Genomic DNA, 18,201 nt, shown 5'->3' with positions numbered 1-18,201 from the left:
ACAGTAGGATTTGTACTCTGCAGTCATCAATGTGAAAATGTCTTGCTATACAGTAGGATTTGTACTCTGCAGTCATCAATGTGAAAATGTCTTGCTATACAGTAGGATTTGTACTCTGCAGTCATCAATGTGAAAATGTCTTGCTATACAGTAGGATTTGTACTCTGCAGTCATCAATGTGAAAATGTCTTGCTATACAGTAGGATTTGTACTCTGCAGTCATCAATGTGAAAATGTCTTGCTATACAGTAGGATTTGTACTCTGCAGTCATCAATTACATCTTGAGTTCTTGGCTGCAAATTTCTGTTCCTGATGCCCTATAGTGTTACCTTGGTGCCCTGCATTTTTGTCTGTTTTCAAGCCATTGGAAAGCATGTAATTGCCTTGGTGTCCTTTTCAAAATTTTCAAATTGCCTTGGATTGGCTGCCCTTTCAATTTTTTTAATTTGAGGGCTTGTCTGAAGGGTCATTACCCCAAAGGGTTAAAGTTAGGATTTAGGGCATTTTATGTTAGGATTAGGGCTAGCATTAAAGTTAGTGTTAGTTTTAGGTTAATTTAGGGGTTAGTGTTATGGTGAGGGTTTGGGTTAGGCCAGTTATGTTTAAGGTTTGGATTTGGTCTTAGGTTAGGGTTAGGGTGAAGGTAAGGGTTTATAACTAATAACAGGGTAATTGTAAGGGGTTGTACCTAAATTATTGTTTTTTTGGACTAATGACCCTTCAGACTACGACCTGTAACTGGAAAAGCACCCACAGGACTGTACAATGCACACTGGCCTTAAGGCAAATCAGCCTGATAGGCAACTGACTCGCCAGTAGCATGGGCCAATCAATAAATAATCATATAATCATATATGCTGTCAATGTTATTTAGAACTTCGCAGACACACACAGCTATGAAATATAGGGAGAGTAGTCCAAATCACATGAAACTTATAGGCGCTATGTATTAATTAACATTGAATGTATTTGTGTTGATGCAGACTCCAGTAGAAAGGATACGTAATATTGGTATCTCAGCTCATATAGACTCTGGTAAGACCACACTCACAGAGAGAATTCTATTCTACACTGGCAAGATTAAAGCAATGCATGAGGTAAGACTCTGGGATAAACTCCTTAAAAATATCATCAAACATTGTTTGATGGGAATTCATACTATCAAATCAATTTGTTAGTGACATACCTTGTTACAGTTTCATGCTGCTATGCAGCACTTCATCAGACTGGCAACCTTGCTGCGTAGCAAAATGAAAATGTAACAAGGTAAGTCGCCAAAAATAGATTTGATAGTATGAATTCCCACCAAACAGTTATAATTGACAATCCAGATGAACCAAGTACAACCTATCAACAAACATTGTTTCAAGGTGCAAATAATGTAAACACAGGAACTGGGAGAAATGTTAAAGATTTTGCTTCCTGGTTGTGGATGCATCCCATTGATGATCAGGGAGACTGCTTGTTTGAAGGCTGCCAGAGTTGTTTGGATAACAATCGGTGGACAAAGATTGTCATGTATAAAGAACCCATGGATTGTACTTTGACAACAATGATTTCTGGGATCCCAAGAATGCAGGAAGATGAATTCTGCCCCACTCCATATGCTTCTGCAGAAGATATGCTCTCTACACCCTATTGCATTGTAAAAAAAACCTGGAGGGCAAAAAACATCCTACATGTCTTATACAAAAACTGTTGGGGGACTTTTTATTGCCTGCTTTGGCTTCAAATCGTAGTACATGGAGAAAGTTTGTAGTTGCCTGATTTGCAGCCAAATAAAATGAATGAACAAATGATTGATTGTTCTTGTTTTACTAATTAGTGCTTGTTATATTTCTCTACTCATTTAGGTGAAAGGCAAAGACAATGTAGGTGCAACAATGGACTCGATGGAGTTGGAGAGACAGCGTGGTATTACCATTCAATCTGCAGCTACTTATCTCTCATGGAAAGATACTAATATTAATATTATAGATACACCAGGTAAGAGTGTGTGTCATCAAATTTAACATATAATACTATTCCATATAAAATCTGCACAAAAAGTAACTCAGCTGTTATAAATACGCCTATAGATTCAGAACTAATAATTGTTTTCACAATATTTCAACATGAAAAGAAGGATGATTTATTTACTCGCATTTTGATACCCCATTTGTCCAATTTTGTTCAATATTGACAATACAGCAGTGTTTTGAAAGAAAAATACCCCAATTTAAAAGTTGCAGTTATTTGTATTGATTTGAAGTAAGCGCGAAGATAATGGCGGGCTTTACGTGTTACAGTGCTGGCATTATAACCATTGATCGCTGTAAACTGCAACTTTTAAATTCGGGTATTTTTCTTTAAAAGCACTACTGTGTTGTTAATTTTGAATGACATTTGACGAATGGGGTATCAAAATGCGTGTAAATAAATCAACCTTCTCTCTATGTTGAAATATTGTGAAAACAATTATTAGTTCTGAATCTATAGGCGTATTTATAACAGCTGAGTTACTTTTTGTGCAGACTTTAGATCAGTACCCATACAGATCAGTGTGTATAAGAATGCAATGATGTGGTGTTATTTTGAATTGATCTGTATGTGACACAGATTTTTAAATATATACATTCTTTTCACTTTTAATGGACATCACAAAGATCTATGTGCATTCTATATTCAAAATAAATTGTTGTAATAAGTATAAATCTAATGAAGTTGCTTAGATAATTGACCTTTTCCGTAAATCCCATAAGTCTTTGTGAGTAGACCTGAGATGTCGTCATTTGACATCATGCCTACTGCTCATTTCAAAGCCGTGAAGTGTGCAGTAACGATGTGTGCATTGGCGTGACGTCAAATGACAACATCTCAGGTCTACTCGCAAAGGCGCTTATGGGATTTACCAAAAAGGTCAATTAGCACTTCTATTTCACTTTAAGTAATTCTTTGATTTTTTTTCTTCATATTGATTTCTTAAGGTAATATAACGCAATCATCGAGTTTGGAACTAATATATTTTTGACTCCTCCCCCTAAAGAAAGGATGTTTGTTTATAGGACATCATTGAACTTTTGGCTTGTTTGTGTAGTGACACCAATCTATGTTATTTTTCTGCACAGGTCATGTTGATTTCACCATAGAGGTAGAGAGAGCACTTCGAGTGCTTGATGGTGCAGTATTGGTGTTATGTGCAGTGGGTGGTGTACAAAGCCAAACATTTACAGTAAATCGACAGATGCAGAGATATAGGGTACCGTGTCTAGCATTCATCAACAAACTGGATAGGTAAGGGGGTAAATGGAATGGAAAGGGGTAAATGGGAAGATAAATTGGGGTTTACGCTGGTGATGGATATTACGAGACAATTGAGCAATGATTGATATCTTGCATGCCAGTCACTTTTGTTGGTAAGTGAAGTGTCAAAAAAGATCATACAAATTGACTCATTTTTTTGCATAAAACAAATTTGCTACCTCCCTCCATTTTTTATTCTTACCTATTTAGCAGACTACAATATATCATATCTCAAAAACACTCAAATCTCAGCAAAAGTCAACGAGTACAGACTCTGCCATGTTTGTGTGGTGCTCATGGAGGGCAGAGTAGTTACAACAGACTAACGCCCCCTTTTTGGGGATGTCGTGTCATGACCTTTGACACAACATGAACTTTTCTTGTGTTTCTTCTTGCAATATATCGCCACTCGATCCAACTGTCGGCCATTAAATCATCAAAATATGTCAAAATACTCATTAATCTTTTGATGGATGTACACAAGCGTCTAGCAGCGTTAGAAACCAAAGTATTAAGTGACAAACATGAAGAATCCAAAGAAAAAGAAAGGGATGAAACAGCAGTGGCACAAATGATGAGCAGACGACATTTTGAATGTTTGAACTAGTGTACCTCTGGATAATTTTGCATTTTGGGGATTTTTTTTGTAGCTGTATTAAATTAAAAATAGCCATTTTTTTGCAGAGCTGGATTAAATTTAACAAAAAAATAAAAAAAAACACATATTCTTTTTTTTCTTTAAAATTCCAGATGATATTTAGATCATTATAAGCCTGTTCAAAAAAAAAATCCTGAGTGACTCGACTAAAAAGTTTTTTCCGCCTGTAGAACAGGGTGTTTTATTTCTTTGTAAGTTACTGACATATCTTTTGTTTTATTCTTGGCAGGGGAAATGCCAATCCAACACGAGTGATGAATCAGTTACGTGCCAAGCTGAAACACAATGCCGCATTTGTACAGATACCTATTGGCCTGGAGAAGGAAACAAAAGGACTAATTGATCTAATTGAGAAGAGAGCTGTCTATTTTGATGGTGACTATGGGTGAGTACATTCAATAGACCTTTTTCCCATATACCTTATTATGTACTACATGTATTCCAGTGTACCCCCACTTGCATCACAGAGGACAAGCTTGAATGCGGTGGTTGAAATCATGACATTTGTAGAAGAAAATGAAACTGACTTCTTGGAAGGTTTCTGTTGCATAATCTGTTTAACTAAATGGAACACACCTCAGATTATCAAAATATCCAAACTATTTTTTCATAATTGATATGACCTGAGTAACTAGTCATGAAAAATAGAAAAAACAGTAATGTGAAAGGAACAGTTGAATTTTCTCCTTTTGAATCTCAAAACATTACAGCAAATACAACTCAAACTTACAAAAAGCATTTTCATGCCTATATTTAAATTATAACCTCAACTTGCATTTATTTGAGTAGTGTTTTGTGTTGACATTTCCAATGCTTTAACTGCCCAGTTGTGTAAGAAAGTATACCAGCTTATTGAGTTAATTGGCTCATACAAGATTTGTCTTTTCCTTCTCAGAGAAACGGTACGCTATGACACAATACCAGATCATTTACAAGAGGAAGTAGACAGCAGGCGGAAGGAACTAATAGGTATTTATGTATTTGTACACGGTTTTAATATCCATTCAAGTATGTTGTATGAACAAAATATTAAAAGGTTCTTTGTACTCAATGTTAATGATTTCATAGTTCTGTCTTTCAAGTTCAGCTGTGAAGACAAATCATCCTGCATGACTTGAGCCTGGGACTCTCAGGTCATTGTGTACAAATTGTATTAGACGAGTAATAAAGGCAGCCTTTTGAGATATAACAGTATGTGATGCAGACGACCAATTACATAGAGGGGTAATTGTTACTGATGTAAACAGGAGCTAGGTTGTTTAAGGCTTAGATTAGCCTGGTGAGCATCTATACTAGATGGTAAATGTCTGATGAAAAATGAAGTTTGTTGAGGATTCACCAAACTCATTAAAAAAGATTGTACATAATGGCTTTAATCAGTAGGTGTGTATGTTTACTTACAGAGTGTGTGTCCAATGCAGATGATGAACTCGGGGAGTTGTTTCTAGAGGAAGTAGAACCAACAACTGAACAACTCAAGGTACATGGTGTCTTGTAGTGCAATAAAGTTGTGTTTTCAAGCTGCTGACTCATGAGTCAGTCATTTGGTGGTATATCAAGTGTCAGTAATAATCTGGTCGTGAGAGGGTGGCAAGGATGAACAGTTTCCAGATGTGGGCATCATTTTAGCCCAGTATTCTTGGTGGTGAAATATGTATACAGGGCAATATATTCAGACAGACTGTCTGTTAAGTTGCAATTTTACCCAATTTTGGTCCATAAAGTGAATTTGGGATTTTAACAGGCTAAAAGGAAGACACACCAGGCAATTTGGGTCAAATTTGTGTCTGGTAGATTTGCCTCCTCTGTAATACACTATTGTAGTCATTGGATCTTTAGTTGCTTAAAAATGTGTAATGGTAATAAGATATGAAATATGTGTAATTGTGTTCTTGGCACGGCTTGAATTGATGTAAATTTGCACTTGTAGGCTGGCATTAGGCGGAGTACCTTAAAGAGAGCATTTACCCCGGTGTTTGTTGGCACTGCACTCAAGAACAAAGGTGTACAGGTAAGTAGACAATGCAACAAGAATGATTAAAACAATAATATCAGAACTACTTGAGAGAAATACAATAGGGCTTTAGTATTCTCAAGAGTATTATGAATATTAAAAAATATGACAGAGAGTTGTAGTACAAATTGCTTGAAGCTACTCAAGCTTTATAACTGGTTATTGAATTAGGGATTCAATCATGTTTCACCGTTGTTCATCACCGTTTAACAACGATGCGTCCTGAGCGAAGTAAACCACGCAGACGCGCTGGACGCGAGTTGTTAAACGGTGATGAACAACGGTGAAAAATGATTGAATCCCTTCAACAGCGAAAAGAAGCTAAGTATCGTATTAGTCACAGGATTATTTCATGAGTAATGTTTGTTAATTATTGCCACTCAGCCTTACTAATTTCTCTGTTGATATCAGCAATAAAACTACAGAATAAAACTTCAATTTTTAGCAGCTACCTCCAAAAATTCAACTTGTAAGCGTGTATGCGCACACTGGTTCCAGGCATGATGAATTTATGTGCTCACGCGTAACGCGTGTTTGCGTTTGCGTTCGCATATACGCTACTGTACAAGTGTGGATTCATCACAGATTAACAACGGTAGACTCCTGTACAAAGGTATAGGAAGAGTTGTTGAAAATGTAGATGTATAAGTTCATATTCATGGTAATAAGCCATAACTGCATTAAAATTTGCAATGCATTTGTGGGACATGTTTATTTTTTCAGTTTTGGGATACTTTACTCTGTGACCTATTTTTTGTGTATACAAAATATTATTTAAAATGTTTTATTAGAATAAAAAAAGCTATAAGGTCGCGTGTCTTGAGCTCGCCACCAAAAAAAGGTGGTGACGTTACATTTTGCCAAAGTCGACTCAAAACAAATGATGATATCTCTGTCAAACAAGAAGTTATTGTCATGCTTGTGGTATCATTTTATTGCTAAATAAAATGCACTTTCAACACTGTAAAAAGAAGTTCTTCAGCCTTTGTAATACTGACACTGTGCTTCATAGAATTCAGAATGTGCAGGGTGGCGGTGGTGGGGGATGTGGTGGTGGTTTTTAGTGCGTAATCTGCTTCTGTAAAGGCTGAAAATTGGATTTGGACTCTATTTAGCATCTAAAGACTCATGGCCTTACAGCTAAACAATTCTACTAATTGTTTTTAATAATTTATGATTGGTTTAGTCTAGAAAATACAAACTTTTCCATACAAAACTATCCGTTGACCGTTGTCATATTAAACACTGTAGTAAGTAATGCAGATGTCTTCAAAATCCAAAAGTTACTGTAAAATTTTAATTACTTATCCTATCATAGTCAAAGTATAGATTTTCTGAAGGGAAATTTGACGAGGAATCTAAATATGGACATAGTTTTTCTGTATGGGTTAGGGGGAAAATGTTTAGGTTAAAAATATGTTGAATTATAAAAAAATCTAACATACTTTGGGACACCCTATATTCCAAGATTACCAAACAGCTGTGATTTTGGTTTCTTCCAAAGTCAGTTGGCACTCCATATCCTCTAACCAAATGAATGTTGTTTACTTCCAGTTTATTACTGTAAGTTGGTAATAAGCAATGCATTGAGTGACCCATTTTTATCAAAATCCTTTTTATTCCACCCTGTATAACTTGCAGGTCACCCTGTATAATGAGTTGAAATGTATATATTTGAATTGCTTATGCCTTCAGCTTTCCAAAAATGTATACCTTTGCTTGTTTAGGGTTGATAATTGTCGAGATAATCTAATTAGAAACCCGGTTGGTGTAAAAATTCATAATATTTGTCATGTAACGCTAAGGGTGGCGAGTTCAGGACACACGGCCATAAAAAACATGTTTATTTCATAAAGTAGTTATTTAAAAATGATAAAATTAGTACAGCAATAAATGAGTGAATAATAATTAAACCAATTTCCCTGTCAGACTTCAAAGTGTCCAAAATCTGCTCAGCATAAACTCTAAGTTACAGTTCTGATACGGCTTTTTGGTGTTTATAGGTACAGAGGCTTCTTTTTGAAAAGCTGCTGTTTTTCTTAAGTTGAAATTGAACAGGTAACAGCGAATTCTGTGTTCTCTCTCCGTATTTTACATAATGCTTCTGTTTTTGGGTTTTTACTTTCAGCCTCTTCTTGATGGTGTACTAGATTACCTACCTACCCCATCAGAGGTGGACAACTTTGCATTAGATGAGTGAGTACATTGGATCAAACTCGCATTGTTAGTTACAAGCATTAGGCCAAATGTGTGCTGTCAATGTTTTAACCACACTTCACTTACTCATGCACATGTTTTGATCTGATTAATAAGTGGCAGCGTAAAGCTGAATTTATACTCGATTGCTTTTGCAGAAAAGCAATTCTCAGGCATGCTCAGTGTTCAGTTCCGTTTCAGAGCATCAAGCCGATCAATTGGTACAAATCGCTAAGGTAAATATGAGGAAAAAGTTCCGAGTGATGTCGAGGGACACGTGTAATGCATCAACCAATCATTTCCTATCAGTTGAATCTATTTTTTTGCCAATTGATTTACCTTCCTCGATTAAGTTAAAACTTTCGTAGATGAATTAATTAAAAACAATAGCAATGGGTGTTCTAAAATGTATTTGGGACGTTTTCAATATTTTATATTCAATATATGCAATCACGATCGCCATGATTAGTATAAATACAAAAGCGACAAGCGATGCATCGCAAAATTGTGCGATTACCTTCCAAAAGCGGTACATCGCAATCACTCAGCGATCAAGTATAAATCCAGCCTTACTCTTACCCATGTTTTGATTTGATTAAAAAGTGGTAGCATAAGCATTTGTCTGTTCATAGTAATTTACCCCTTTGTGTATTTCACATTTGCTTTGTTAAGGGATCTAAAATGAGCATTTATTGCATTTCGACAGTATTTTTTGTGGGACATGAGAGCACCTCAGACCTATCGAATTGCATTCTGAATAAGAAGCATGTCTTTCTGATATCAAATAATTTTCATTTTTGAAAATCACAATATAATACAAATTTTATGACAAATTATAAAATTTGATATTTTTCAAATTTTGATATATAACAGTCCTCAAAGTAAATTATATAAATCTAATGACATATTCTTAAAGTGTATGTAGCAGGAGGAAAAGCCGACGGTCAATTGAAAATTTTGACCTTTCATATTGAAGATATGGATTTTTTCCCAAAAAGACCTAATTTTTTTGGTGTTTTGGGAAAAAAATCCATATCTTCAATCTGAAAGGCCAAAATTTTCAATTGATCGTAAACTTTTCATCCCACCTACATACACTTTAAGTATAAATCATCAGATATATAAAGTTTACTTCAAGTACTGTTAAATATCAAAAATATCAATTTTAATGATTTGCCATAAAATGTGTATTAAATTGCAAATTTCAAAAATCAAAATTATTTGATATCAGAATGACATTCTTCGTATTCAGAATGCAATTGATATGTCTGATGTGCTCTAATGTCCCACAATAAATACTGTCCAAACGCTCATACCCCAGCCCTTAACCTTTACTAAATGATGACAAACAAATAGGTGTTTACACAATGGATGTTTGGTGTCAAAATAAAGCATTGTAGTCATAGTCATGATTGAAGAAATGTATCTCTTTCTTTTGAAAGTAAGTTATTATGCACTTTTTAAGGTTTTTACAAAAACGTTAGGCTGTTTTTTTTGTCAGAAATGAAGATAAGACACAGATGAGTCCATTGCGAGATGAGAGTCACCCGTTTGTGTCTCTTGCTTTCAAATTGGAGGTAGGTATTGCATTGTATACTTTGTAGCAATAGAAATCTGTCTGAGATTATTTACAGTAACTAAGTATTCATATTTTGAATCATGAAGCCTTCCAAACACACATTCAATAGAACATTAACATTGCCCTTATAATTTTTATATTCCAATACCGTATTTAAGTCAAATAGTCGCCCCCCCCCTCAAATAAACGCCCCCACCACTTTTTTTTTTCAACCAAGATGTTTCAAAAATTCGATATTTCCATGCTATCTTGTGTAGTAAGCTTACCAAGTTGCTCACATGGTCATGAGTAGCAGCAATAAATGGCGAAAATCTGCATCCGATCCCGGAAGTGAACCAAAAGTCAGTGTCAAAAGGTCATAGTTCGTCATTTTAGCGTGACTTTTAAGCTTACCTAATGATTTTAACGGGAATTTTCGTGCTAAAAATGACCTCTAATAAACGCCCCCCCTTGGGAAAATGTAACGCCCCGGGGGCGTTTATTCGATTTAAATACGGTAACTAAATTTGTGTGATTAAGATATGCTGATTTTCATCTCCCAAGTCCAAGTTTCTAATTTGTAGATGTAGAATGTCCCTAAATATTTCATGTTGCTCTATTTTTCACAGGCTGGACGCTTTGGTCAGTTGACCTATATAAGGGTGTACCAGGGTCGCTTATCTAAAGGAGAATATATCCATAACACAAGGACAGGAAAGAGAGTTAAGGTCTCTAGGCTTGTCAGAATGCATGCTGATAAGATGGAGGTAGGTGAAAGATGTCAGTTGACTTATATAAGGGTGTACCAGGGTCGCTTATCTAAAGGAGAATATATCCATAACACAAGGACAGGAAAGAGAGTTAAGGTCTCTAGGCTTGTCAGAATGCATGCTGATAAGATGGAGGTAGGTGAAAGATATCAATTAACTTATATCAGGGTAAAAACCGGTATACTGGGATCGACAACACAAGGACAGGAAAGAAGTTTTGTGCTTGTCAGAATGCATGCTGATAAGGCAAAAAAATTGTTGTTGCCCTCAGCGACCGACCCTAAATGAATCCCGCCTATTACAAGCTAATCAGAGTATGTTGAATCCCATAAAGTGAGTTTAATTTAATTCTAAATATGCACTTCAAAATGTTAACCAATGTGTTTTGAATATTACGCCTAATGTGAAACATTGTTAAAGGTGATTTGTAAAAATTGTTGTATGTTAAAGATAATATGACTTGTGACACAACTGGTTAAATGAATTTAAGGAATTAAAATAAGCAAAATACAGATATGATACATGCATTCATAGACACGCAAAGAGAGATACTGACCGAGTTAGGAACAACAGGCCCACATCCACTTAATTGATGATTGCAATACAAATGGAATATTGCTCATGATATTCACACTATTCTACTTTTAAATTTTTCAGGACGTTGAAGATGTGTATGCTGGTGACATCTGTGCTTTGTTTGGAATTGACTGCGCCAGTGGTGATACCTTTGTATCACAACCTAAATTACAGCTCTCTATGGTAAGATATGAAATGGTGTGAAATGAATAGTTTGCAGCATTTTGTTTGAAGATGAGCTTGGACACAAGCTCTTGATGAAGTTGGACAAAATTGAGATATTAACAATATTTTACTCAAATCTAGTGTAATATCATTAACGAGTATCTGCTTTATTTAATGCCAGGAAGGTAACAGACTCCCTGTGAAGGAGGTATAGGGATCCCTGCAGTAACATTGCAAAGAGGAGTCTGGCCCTATTGTTTTGAAAGAGAGATGGGCACTGGGTTGTCTCCTTAACCCTGTTTGGACAGCTGAAGAAATAGTTTTATAATTTGTAAATGATCATCCATAGTCACAGAAGAGTTTAATATTTTATTTACACTTTTGTCATCATTTGTTCACAGGAGTCCATCCATATACCAGAGCCAGTCATATCACTTGCAATAAAACCAGAGAAAAATGTAAGTTATGTACAGAAAAGACTTATTAACTTGAAACACTCTAAATCTCAGAAATATATCATTAATAGAAATAAATGAAAAGGAAACCTTGAAAATTATGAAGTGCAGTTACAGCAATAGGCATTAACATGTCTTATAGAACTGCCTACCGAGTGGTACATTTATTAGTATATCTGGTTTTACAAGTTAAGAGATGGCTAATTGTAGCATTCATTTGACATTAGATATATAAGCTCTAGTTGCTACCACATAATAATGCCATGCCGCCATGAGAACAGAGTCATGCCATTGAGCACAGCAGTTATGCGTCGATGAGAGTTCGATGAAGCTTTTCCACAACGTAATTCAATCAGCAAATCAGAACCATATTTTATGCTGTGTAATTAAGGGCTAAATGGTAAACAATTATTGTACTTCTCTGCAAATAATTGTAGTAGCTTCTGTAAAGCTAGAATATATGAAATAATAATAAAGGAAAAACATGAGAAACATCTATTACATGCTTATATGGAGCCCAAATCCACACCTGGACAGGCTAACTCTAGTTGCAGCTATGTGTGGCATATTTTCTGCACTTGCGCGTAATATTGTCAGGCCATCTGTTTGTACTCCAATGATACTTGAAATTTAATAGATCCTCAAAGAACCACACAGGTTGCTTCAAAGTTCTGTAAAAATTATAAATTTTTGTGCAATTAATTTTTTGCGCTTTGGCAATTTGGAACGGTTTCCCTTGTTTTTGAATCTGCAATTTATTAACTGCAAGTTTCATTACATAAAAAGAATATATTTGCACATTGTTATTTTTGCGGTAGCTGCTTTGAACGCACAAATAAATATAGCATGAAAATGTCTACTTCTGAAGTTTTTATCCAAGCTGATACTTTTATTTCTTTGCAGACGGATTTAGAGAAATTTTCCAAAGGGATTCATCGGTTCACTAGAGAAGATCCAACGTTCACAATAAAGTTTGATGATGACAGCAAAGAGGTATGATCCAAGTTTGATTAACATAAGGATGAAATAACCTGGTTTAGGAAAAGTTATGGGAAATAACCTGGTTTAGGAGAGGTCGTATATAATGACAACAAAGAGGTATGAAGCAAGTTTGATTAACATAAGGATGAAATAACCTGGTTTAGGAAAAGTTATGGGAAATAACCTGGTTTAGGAGAGGTCGTATATAATGACAACAAAGAGGTATGAAGCAAGTTTGATTAACGTAAGGATGAAATAACCTGGTTTAGGAAAAGTTATAGGAAATAACCTGGTTTAGGAGAGGTTGTACATAATGACAACAAAGAGGTTTGAAGCAAGTTTGATTAACGTAAGGATAAAATAACCTGGTTTTGGAAATGCTATGGGAAATAACCTGGTTTAGAAGAGGTTGTATAAAGGAAAGGTTTGGAAAGGTTGTGGGGAGGTGAATGAAAAATGTAGAGCTTAACCACAGGAAATATTATCTCTTTTAATAAATTTACCTTTATGTTTTTCAGATCTGTCTTATTTGCTATGTTTAGGCATTTTTAACAAACACCTAAACAGGCAAATTTGTTGATATATTATAAAATATGATTTGAATTCAAATAATAACTTGTCAGACAATACAGAATCCATGAAAATGTAAAATAGAAACAGTGCCACCGCTTTTCTTAGCATTGTTAGTATGACCTTTGACCCAACTGATTAGTTAAAATACTTGCCTCCATCATAGTCACTGCAAATCAGAAAGTTGTTGTCACAAAATGACTTCCACAATTGACAAGTTCTTAACAGTTACCTCAGGCATTTTTTGTTGAATCAATCACAATGAGAAATAAGTCATGCAAAGTCAATTTCAGATTTTCGCATCATGATAGAGGACTTTTAATCAGCTTTAAATTAATGTGGATTCAGCTTTACATAGCTATACTTACTGTTCACAGTATGGTCATACACAACACATTGGATATGTTTTAGATTCCAAGCTTTATTGATGGCAAGATATATGCATAAATTGCTTTTGCAGTGGGTATATAACTTTTTACTAATGTCAGCTTTTAATATTGTATCATGTATCTAGTCCATTGTGTCAGGTATGGGTGAGCTGCATTTGGAAATCTATGCCCAGAGAATGAAGAATGAATATGCCTGCCCTGTCATCACAGGCAAGCCTAAAGTGGCATTCAGGGAGACTCTGACGGAACCTGTGGCGTAAGTATAAATGCTGACACTTCTTTTGACATTAGGCAGTTGAGGCTGTGATAATTAGTTTAGGTTGACAAGGGTCATGGTTGTCACCTTGTATATTCAGGAAGAGCACCCAGGAGTTCCCAAATTGGGCTATTCCAGTTGAAATCCATACACTTCCTATGGAAGACATGACTTAAACTCCCACACAGGTAGTGTAGATTTCAAATATTCACACTCCCTGTGTGGTTGATTAAGGACTTGTCTTCCAGAGGAAGGGGGTGTGGTTTTAACTGGAATAGCCCAATAGACCTTTGTCATATGATGTTGGGTTACTTTTGTTAATAAAGACTGAAAAACGTATCACTCCAAAATTGAGGGACACATGAAAAAATGTGAAGACATGACTTTTATTTTCAACAAAGGGAGTGTGAATTTAAAATGGGACAACCTGAATGGGTGACTCCATCTACAACCTCTGTGTTGGAGATGAAGGTTATGTCTTCCACAGGGATTATATGGATTTTGACTTGAGTACCACAATCCGGGAGGGGGGGAGGTACTCAGTAGAAATGACTAAATGGAGATGTGCTGAAAACATGGGTAGCATTTTGGAATTTTGGTATATCAATGCCCCCTATTTCTAGGCCAATTTTGGTATATGGATGGGTCCTTTTTTTCTTAATTGTTTTGGAAAATAGCTCAATTTTGCCTCACTGTAGTCAAAATTGTTCCAGTTTCCAAAAAATTTTTGGGAAAAGTTGTAAAAATTAAGACAATTTGTTTTTAATTTGGCTAAAAATTTTGAGTTTTGGTATATTGATGGGTTCAAATTTCATGACAAATTGGTATATTGATGGGTCCACTTTCAAATTCTCATTGGCACACCCCTACCCAAACCAAATTTGAGTGGCCCCGGGCCCAATCCCCAGGTGTTTTGAGAAGAGGCTGTCAACAGTTTTCAGTCGGTCAAGACAAAAATGATAAGGGTCCATGCAGTTCTACATTGTTGCAAGTACATCCAAAAAATAATCTTGAAGTTTGTATGTTTGTTTAGATTTGATTACCTACACAAGAAGCAAACAGGTGGACATGGACAGTATGGAAGAGTAACAGGCATAATGGAGGTAAGAGGACCAAACATGGAATGGTGGCCATGGTTCATCATAAATGTTTCCATGCAAGCAACATTTAGGAAAATATTTGCATGCAACAATATGTACCACTTTTTGTGTCCACCCAGCAATGAATCTGTTAACATAATAAGTTCCTGCAATCTTATTGGTTCTTAGCAATGTTATGTATATGACACAATGTAATATGGTTCAGCGTGTGCATGTTGACGTGATATGTGTACGTGCTATTTGAACCAAGCAGAGGCGCATAGCAACATCAATTCTAAGCCCTACAATGTAGGTAATTCCTTGTAAAACGTAGGATTTAATTTGATTGAAATTTGGTATACTTATTATTAATATTTTAAATTGAATCAAAGCGGTTAAAAATGAAAATAAAGGTATTGTTTTTAGCTGCTGTCATACATCTATCATCTCATAACACGGGCGACATCACTATTTTTAGCATAAAACAACTCAGCTTGGCTTTTCGTTTTACTTAAAATAATGATGTCGCCTGTGTTATATGAGAAGATAGATGCAAAACAGTGGCTTAAAACAATACCTTTATTCTCTAATTGGACATGGCCAATGTTGACCAAGTCACAAATCACAGATATAATATGTGATCCTGAACCATGAGATGTAACTCTCGATTCAAACCCTGTACATTTCTGGCAAGAAGTGGTTCTCCTAGTCTTTGATTAGTTCTAGATTTGTGAATGACTGGTATCAACGTTCTTCCTAGCACTGAATCTTCAAAATTGTACAAGTTCTTTCATGTGTTTGAAACAGATAACCATTTTGTCTTATTCTGGTGTGTTAATTAATTTTCTTTTCAGCCAATAGGAGCCGATTCCTATACAAAACTAGAGTTTGAAGATGAAACAATGGGAACAAATGTACCAAAACAGTATATTCCATCCATTGAAAAGGTTAGTGCACCTCACATGTAGCAGGTGACTGGGCCAATTCCTCACTGATTCGTTATTCTCCACACCCATTGGTAGTCACCATATCTAACACAAAACAGTATTGGTTCAAGTCTGATGTTCTTAAGCTTTTTGTTTTTAGAAAGCCAACTACATGTCAAAATGGTGTCAATTTTAGGTCGTCCGAAGAAAAAGACCGATGGCATCACGAGTTGTGTGTCCGTCCGTCAGTGTGTCCGTCCATGTGTTGTAATTGCTTTTGGTTAAAATTTTAAGAGTGTTAATCCTATTGCAACCTAACTTGAGTCATAGCTGCACTGCATTATGGGTGCATTCATGTATTGGTGGTATCCAAGGTCACATACAAAGGTCAAAAAAGGTCATTTGACGTCAACTTGTAAAGTAGGCTGAAAAGGGGAAAAAATGGGTCTTATATCTACGGACGATATATCTGGGAATGCCATCCCTATTTCTATTGTTTGAGGAAAGGTTCAAGACCTAAAGTTTAGAGCTCATGACTCACAAGTCGAAGATCAGTGTGATTTGGTGCACACATTGTATTGAAGACATTAATCATGTGTGGATATGAAATGGAAACTCAATTAATACACACAAAGATTCTCGTGCAATAATATACTCTAGGATAAGCATCTCGTTTGCGCAAATGAAGTCAGTCACAAACTCAATGCGCATTGCGCAATCAAGCATGTGGTGGTATGAATTGTAGGTGATGCACATTTTGTTGTTCTATAAAAAAAATCCAAGCGACGAAAAATGATGAACATTTTGTTGTTTCTTTCCATTATTATCATATTCTGAAAACCCAAGTAGCTGAGATGTAAGCTCGATCAATATGTTAGAAAAAATATTTTTCCCGATGACCCCATGTTGACATTGGCTAAATAAACTGTATTTTTTGCCGGAATGGGTTCAAATTAATGGCACTCGGTGTCCGCCATCTTGGAGACATTTGGTGTAATCAAATGCTCAGCAACTGTCAATCAAATGCAGGATAAGTCTGTTTCACTATTAAAGCAGTACGCACAACATTGTCATGCTAAGTGTTACTATGTGTACTTTCAGGAAGTTGTAGAATGTATATACTTATTTTCCAGAGTACAATCCAGAGTTAAATTAGCCAGTGCAATTTGTAGTGTTTTGAACTTGCTTAACATAAACGCACCATTGGTTGGTTGTTAATTAATGCAGGGATTCCGTGAAGCATGTGAAAAGGGACCAATGATAGGGCAACGAATGACTGGCATTGTCATCCGTGTACAGGACGGTATGCATCATCTGGTTGATTCAAGTGACTTGGCCTTTAGACTTGCTGCTATGGGAGCATATAAAGAAGGTTGGTATCAGAAGTGTCCAAGTTGTTATTATGATACACATATGACATTGTATTCAACCGACATGTTTTTAAGCTGAATGTACACTAGATTCACCTCATGAAAAGAATATTAGCTGACAGAAAAAACCCTGTTCTACAGGTGGACAGACCTTTCAAGTAGGGTGGTTGGTCGGGCCCTTTTTTTTTGTGGCAAAAGACCTTAAACATTACCAAAATCAGTAAATATCTTGCAACATTTTGAAATGCAATAGACATGGTATATTGTTTGGCTTATATATATAATTATTGATCGTTTAGTGCAGTTAGACAAAATATTTAATAGAGAAAATCTCTGAATTGCCTTTAATATCATTATTTGATTTAGGACACTTTGGAGAGGATTTATTTAAGTCTTGCAACTTCTCCTGCCATGTTATCATCATGTTTTGTTCCTTATTGCAGCAATGCAAGTAGCTAAGCTGCAACTACTGGAACCCATTATGACAGTTGAAGTGACAGCACCAGACGAATTCCAGGCTGTAGTGATGGGCAGTATTAACAAACGCAGTGGAATCATACTAGGCACGGGCGGAGGGGATGGGTACTTTACTGTTGATGCCGAGGTAAGGAATGGAATCATAGTAGGCATGGGCGGAGGGGATGGGTACTTTACTGTTGATGCCGAGGTAAGCAATGGAATCATACTAGGCACGGGTGGAGGGAATGGGTACTTTACTGTTGATGCTGAGGTAAGCAATGGAATCATACTAGGCACGGGTGGAGGGAATGGGTACTTTACTGTTGATGCTGAGGTAAGGAATGGATAAAGAAAAGAGATGGGAAATGGAGGCAGTTGCAGACACATGCAAACTGATGATACTAAAGTTACAATAAAGGGTGGGATGGATAAGAATCAGTTGCTTGTTAATTAAGTGTAGTGTAGTGTTGTGGGCGTGGCCACCTTTACATTTGTC

The 18,201-nt window shown here is 36.0% G+C and overlaps 1 protein-coding gene across 1 annotated transcript in view; it reads left to right on the top strand.

Annotated features, from left to right (window-relative positions):
* Nucleotides 1–18,201, top strand: part of LOC140155422 (elongation factor G, mitochondrial-like) — a 36,257-nt gene that overhangs the window by 14,482 nt on the left and 3,574 nt on the right. The window contains exons 4-21 of the mRNA XM_072178267.1: nucleotides 985–1,098; nucleotides 1,855–1,987; nucleotides 3,109–3,274; nucleotides 4,171–4,326; nucleotides 4,837–4,910; nucleotides 5,345–5,421; nucleotides 5,872–5,952; nucleotides 8,084–8,151; nucleotides 9,653–9,728; nucleotides 10,339–10,614; nucleotides 11,137–11,238; nucleotides 11,622–11,678; nucleotides 12,579–12,668; nucleotides 13,741–13,871; nucleotides 14,905–14,974; nucleotides 15,805–15,897; nucleotides 17,104–17,248; nucleotides 17,690–17,850. Coding sequence (XP_072034368.1) covers nucleotides 985–1,098; nucleotides 1,855–1,987; nucleotides 3,109–3,274; nucleotides 4,171–4,326; nucleotides 4,837–4,910; nucleotides 5,345–5,421; nucleotides 5,872–5,952; nucleotides 8,084–8,151; nucleotides 9,653–9,728; nucleotides 10,339–10,614; nucleotides 11,137–11,238; nucleotides 11,622–11,678; nucleotides 12,579–12,668; nucleotides 13,741–13,871; nucleotides 14,905–14,974; nucleotides 15,805–15,897; nucleotides 17,104–17,248; nucleotides 17,690–17,850 — 2,070 coding nt within the window. The remainder of the gene's footprint in view (nucleotides 1–984; nucleotides 1,099–1,854; nucleotides 1,988–3,108; nucleotides 3,275–4,170; nucleotides 4,327–4,836; nucleotides 4,911–5,344; nucleotides 5,422–5,871; nucleotides 5,953–8,083; nucleotides 8,152–9,652; nucleotides 9,729–10,338; nucleotides 10,615–11,136; nucleotides 11,239–11,621; nucleotides 11,679–12,578; nucleotides 12,669–13,740; nucleotides 13,872–14,904; nucleotides 14,975–15,804; nucleotides 15,898–17,103; nucleotides 17,249–17,689; nucleotides 17,851–18,201) is intronic.

This window comes from Amphiura filiformis, chromosome 6, assembly GCF_039555335.1.
Source record: "Amphiura filiformis chromosome 6, Afil_fr2py, whole genome shotgun sequence".
Classification (NCBI taxonomy): domain Eukaryota; kingdom Metazoa; phylum Echinodermata; class Ophiuroidea; order Amphilepidida; family Amphiuridae; genus Amphiura; species Amphiura filiformis.
Note: the sequence above shows the minus strand (reverse complement) of the source record. Positions and strands in the feature narration are given on the sequence as shown.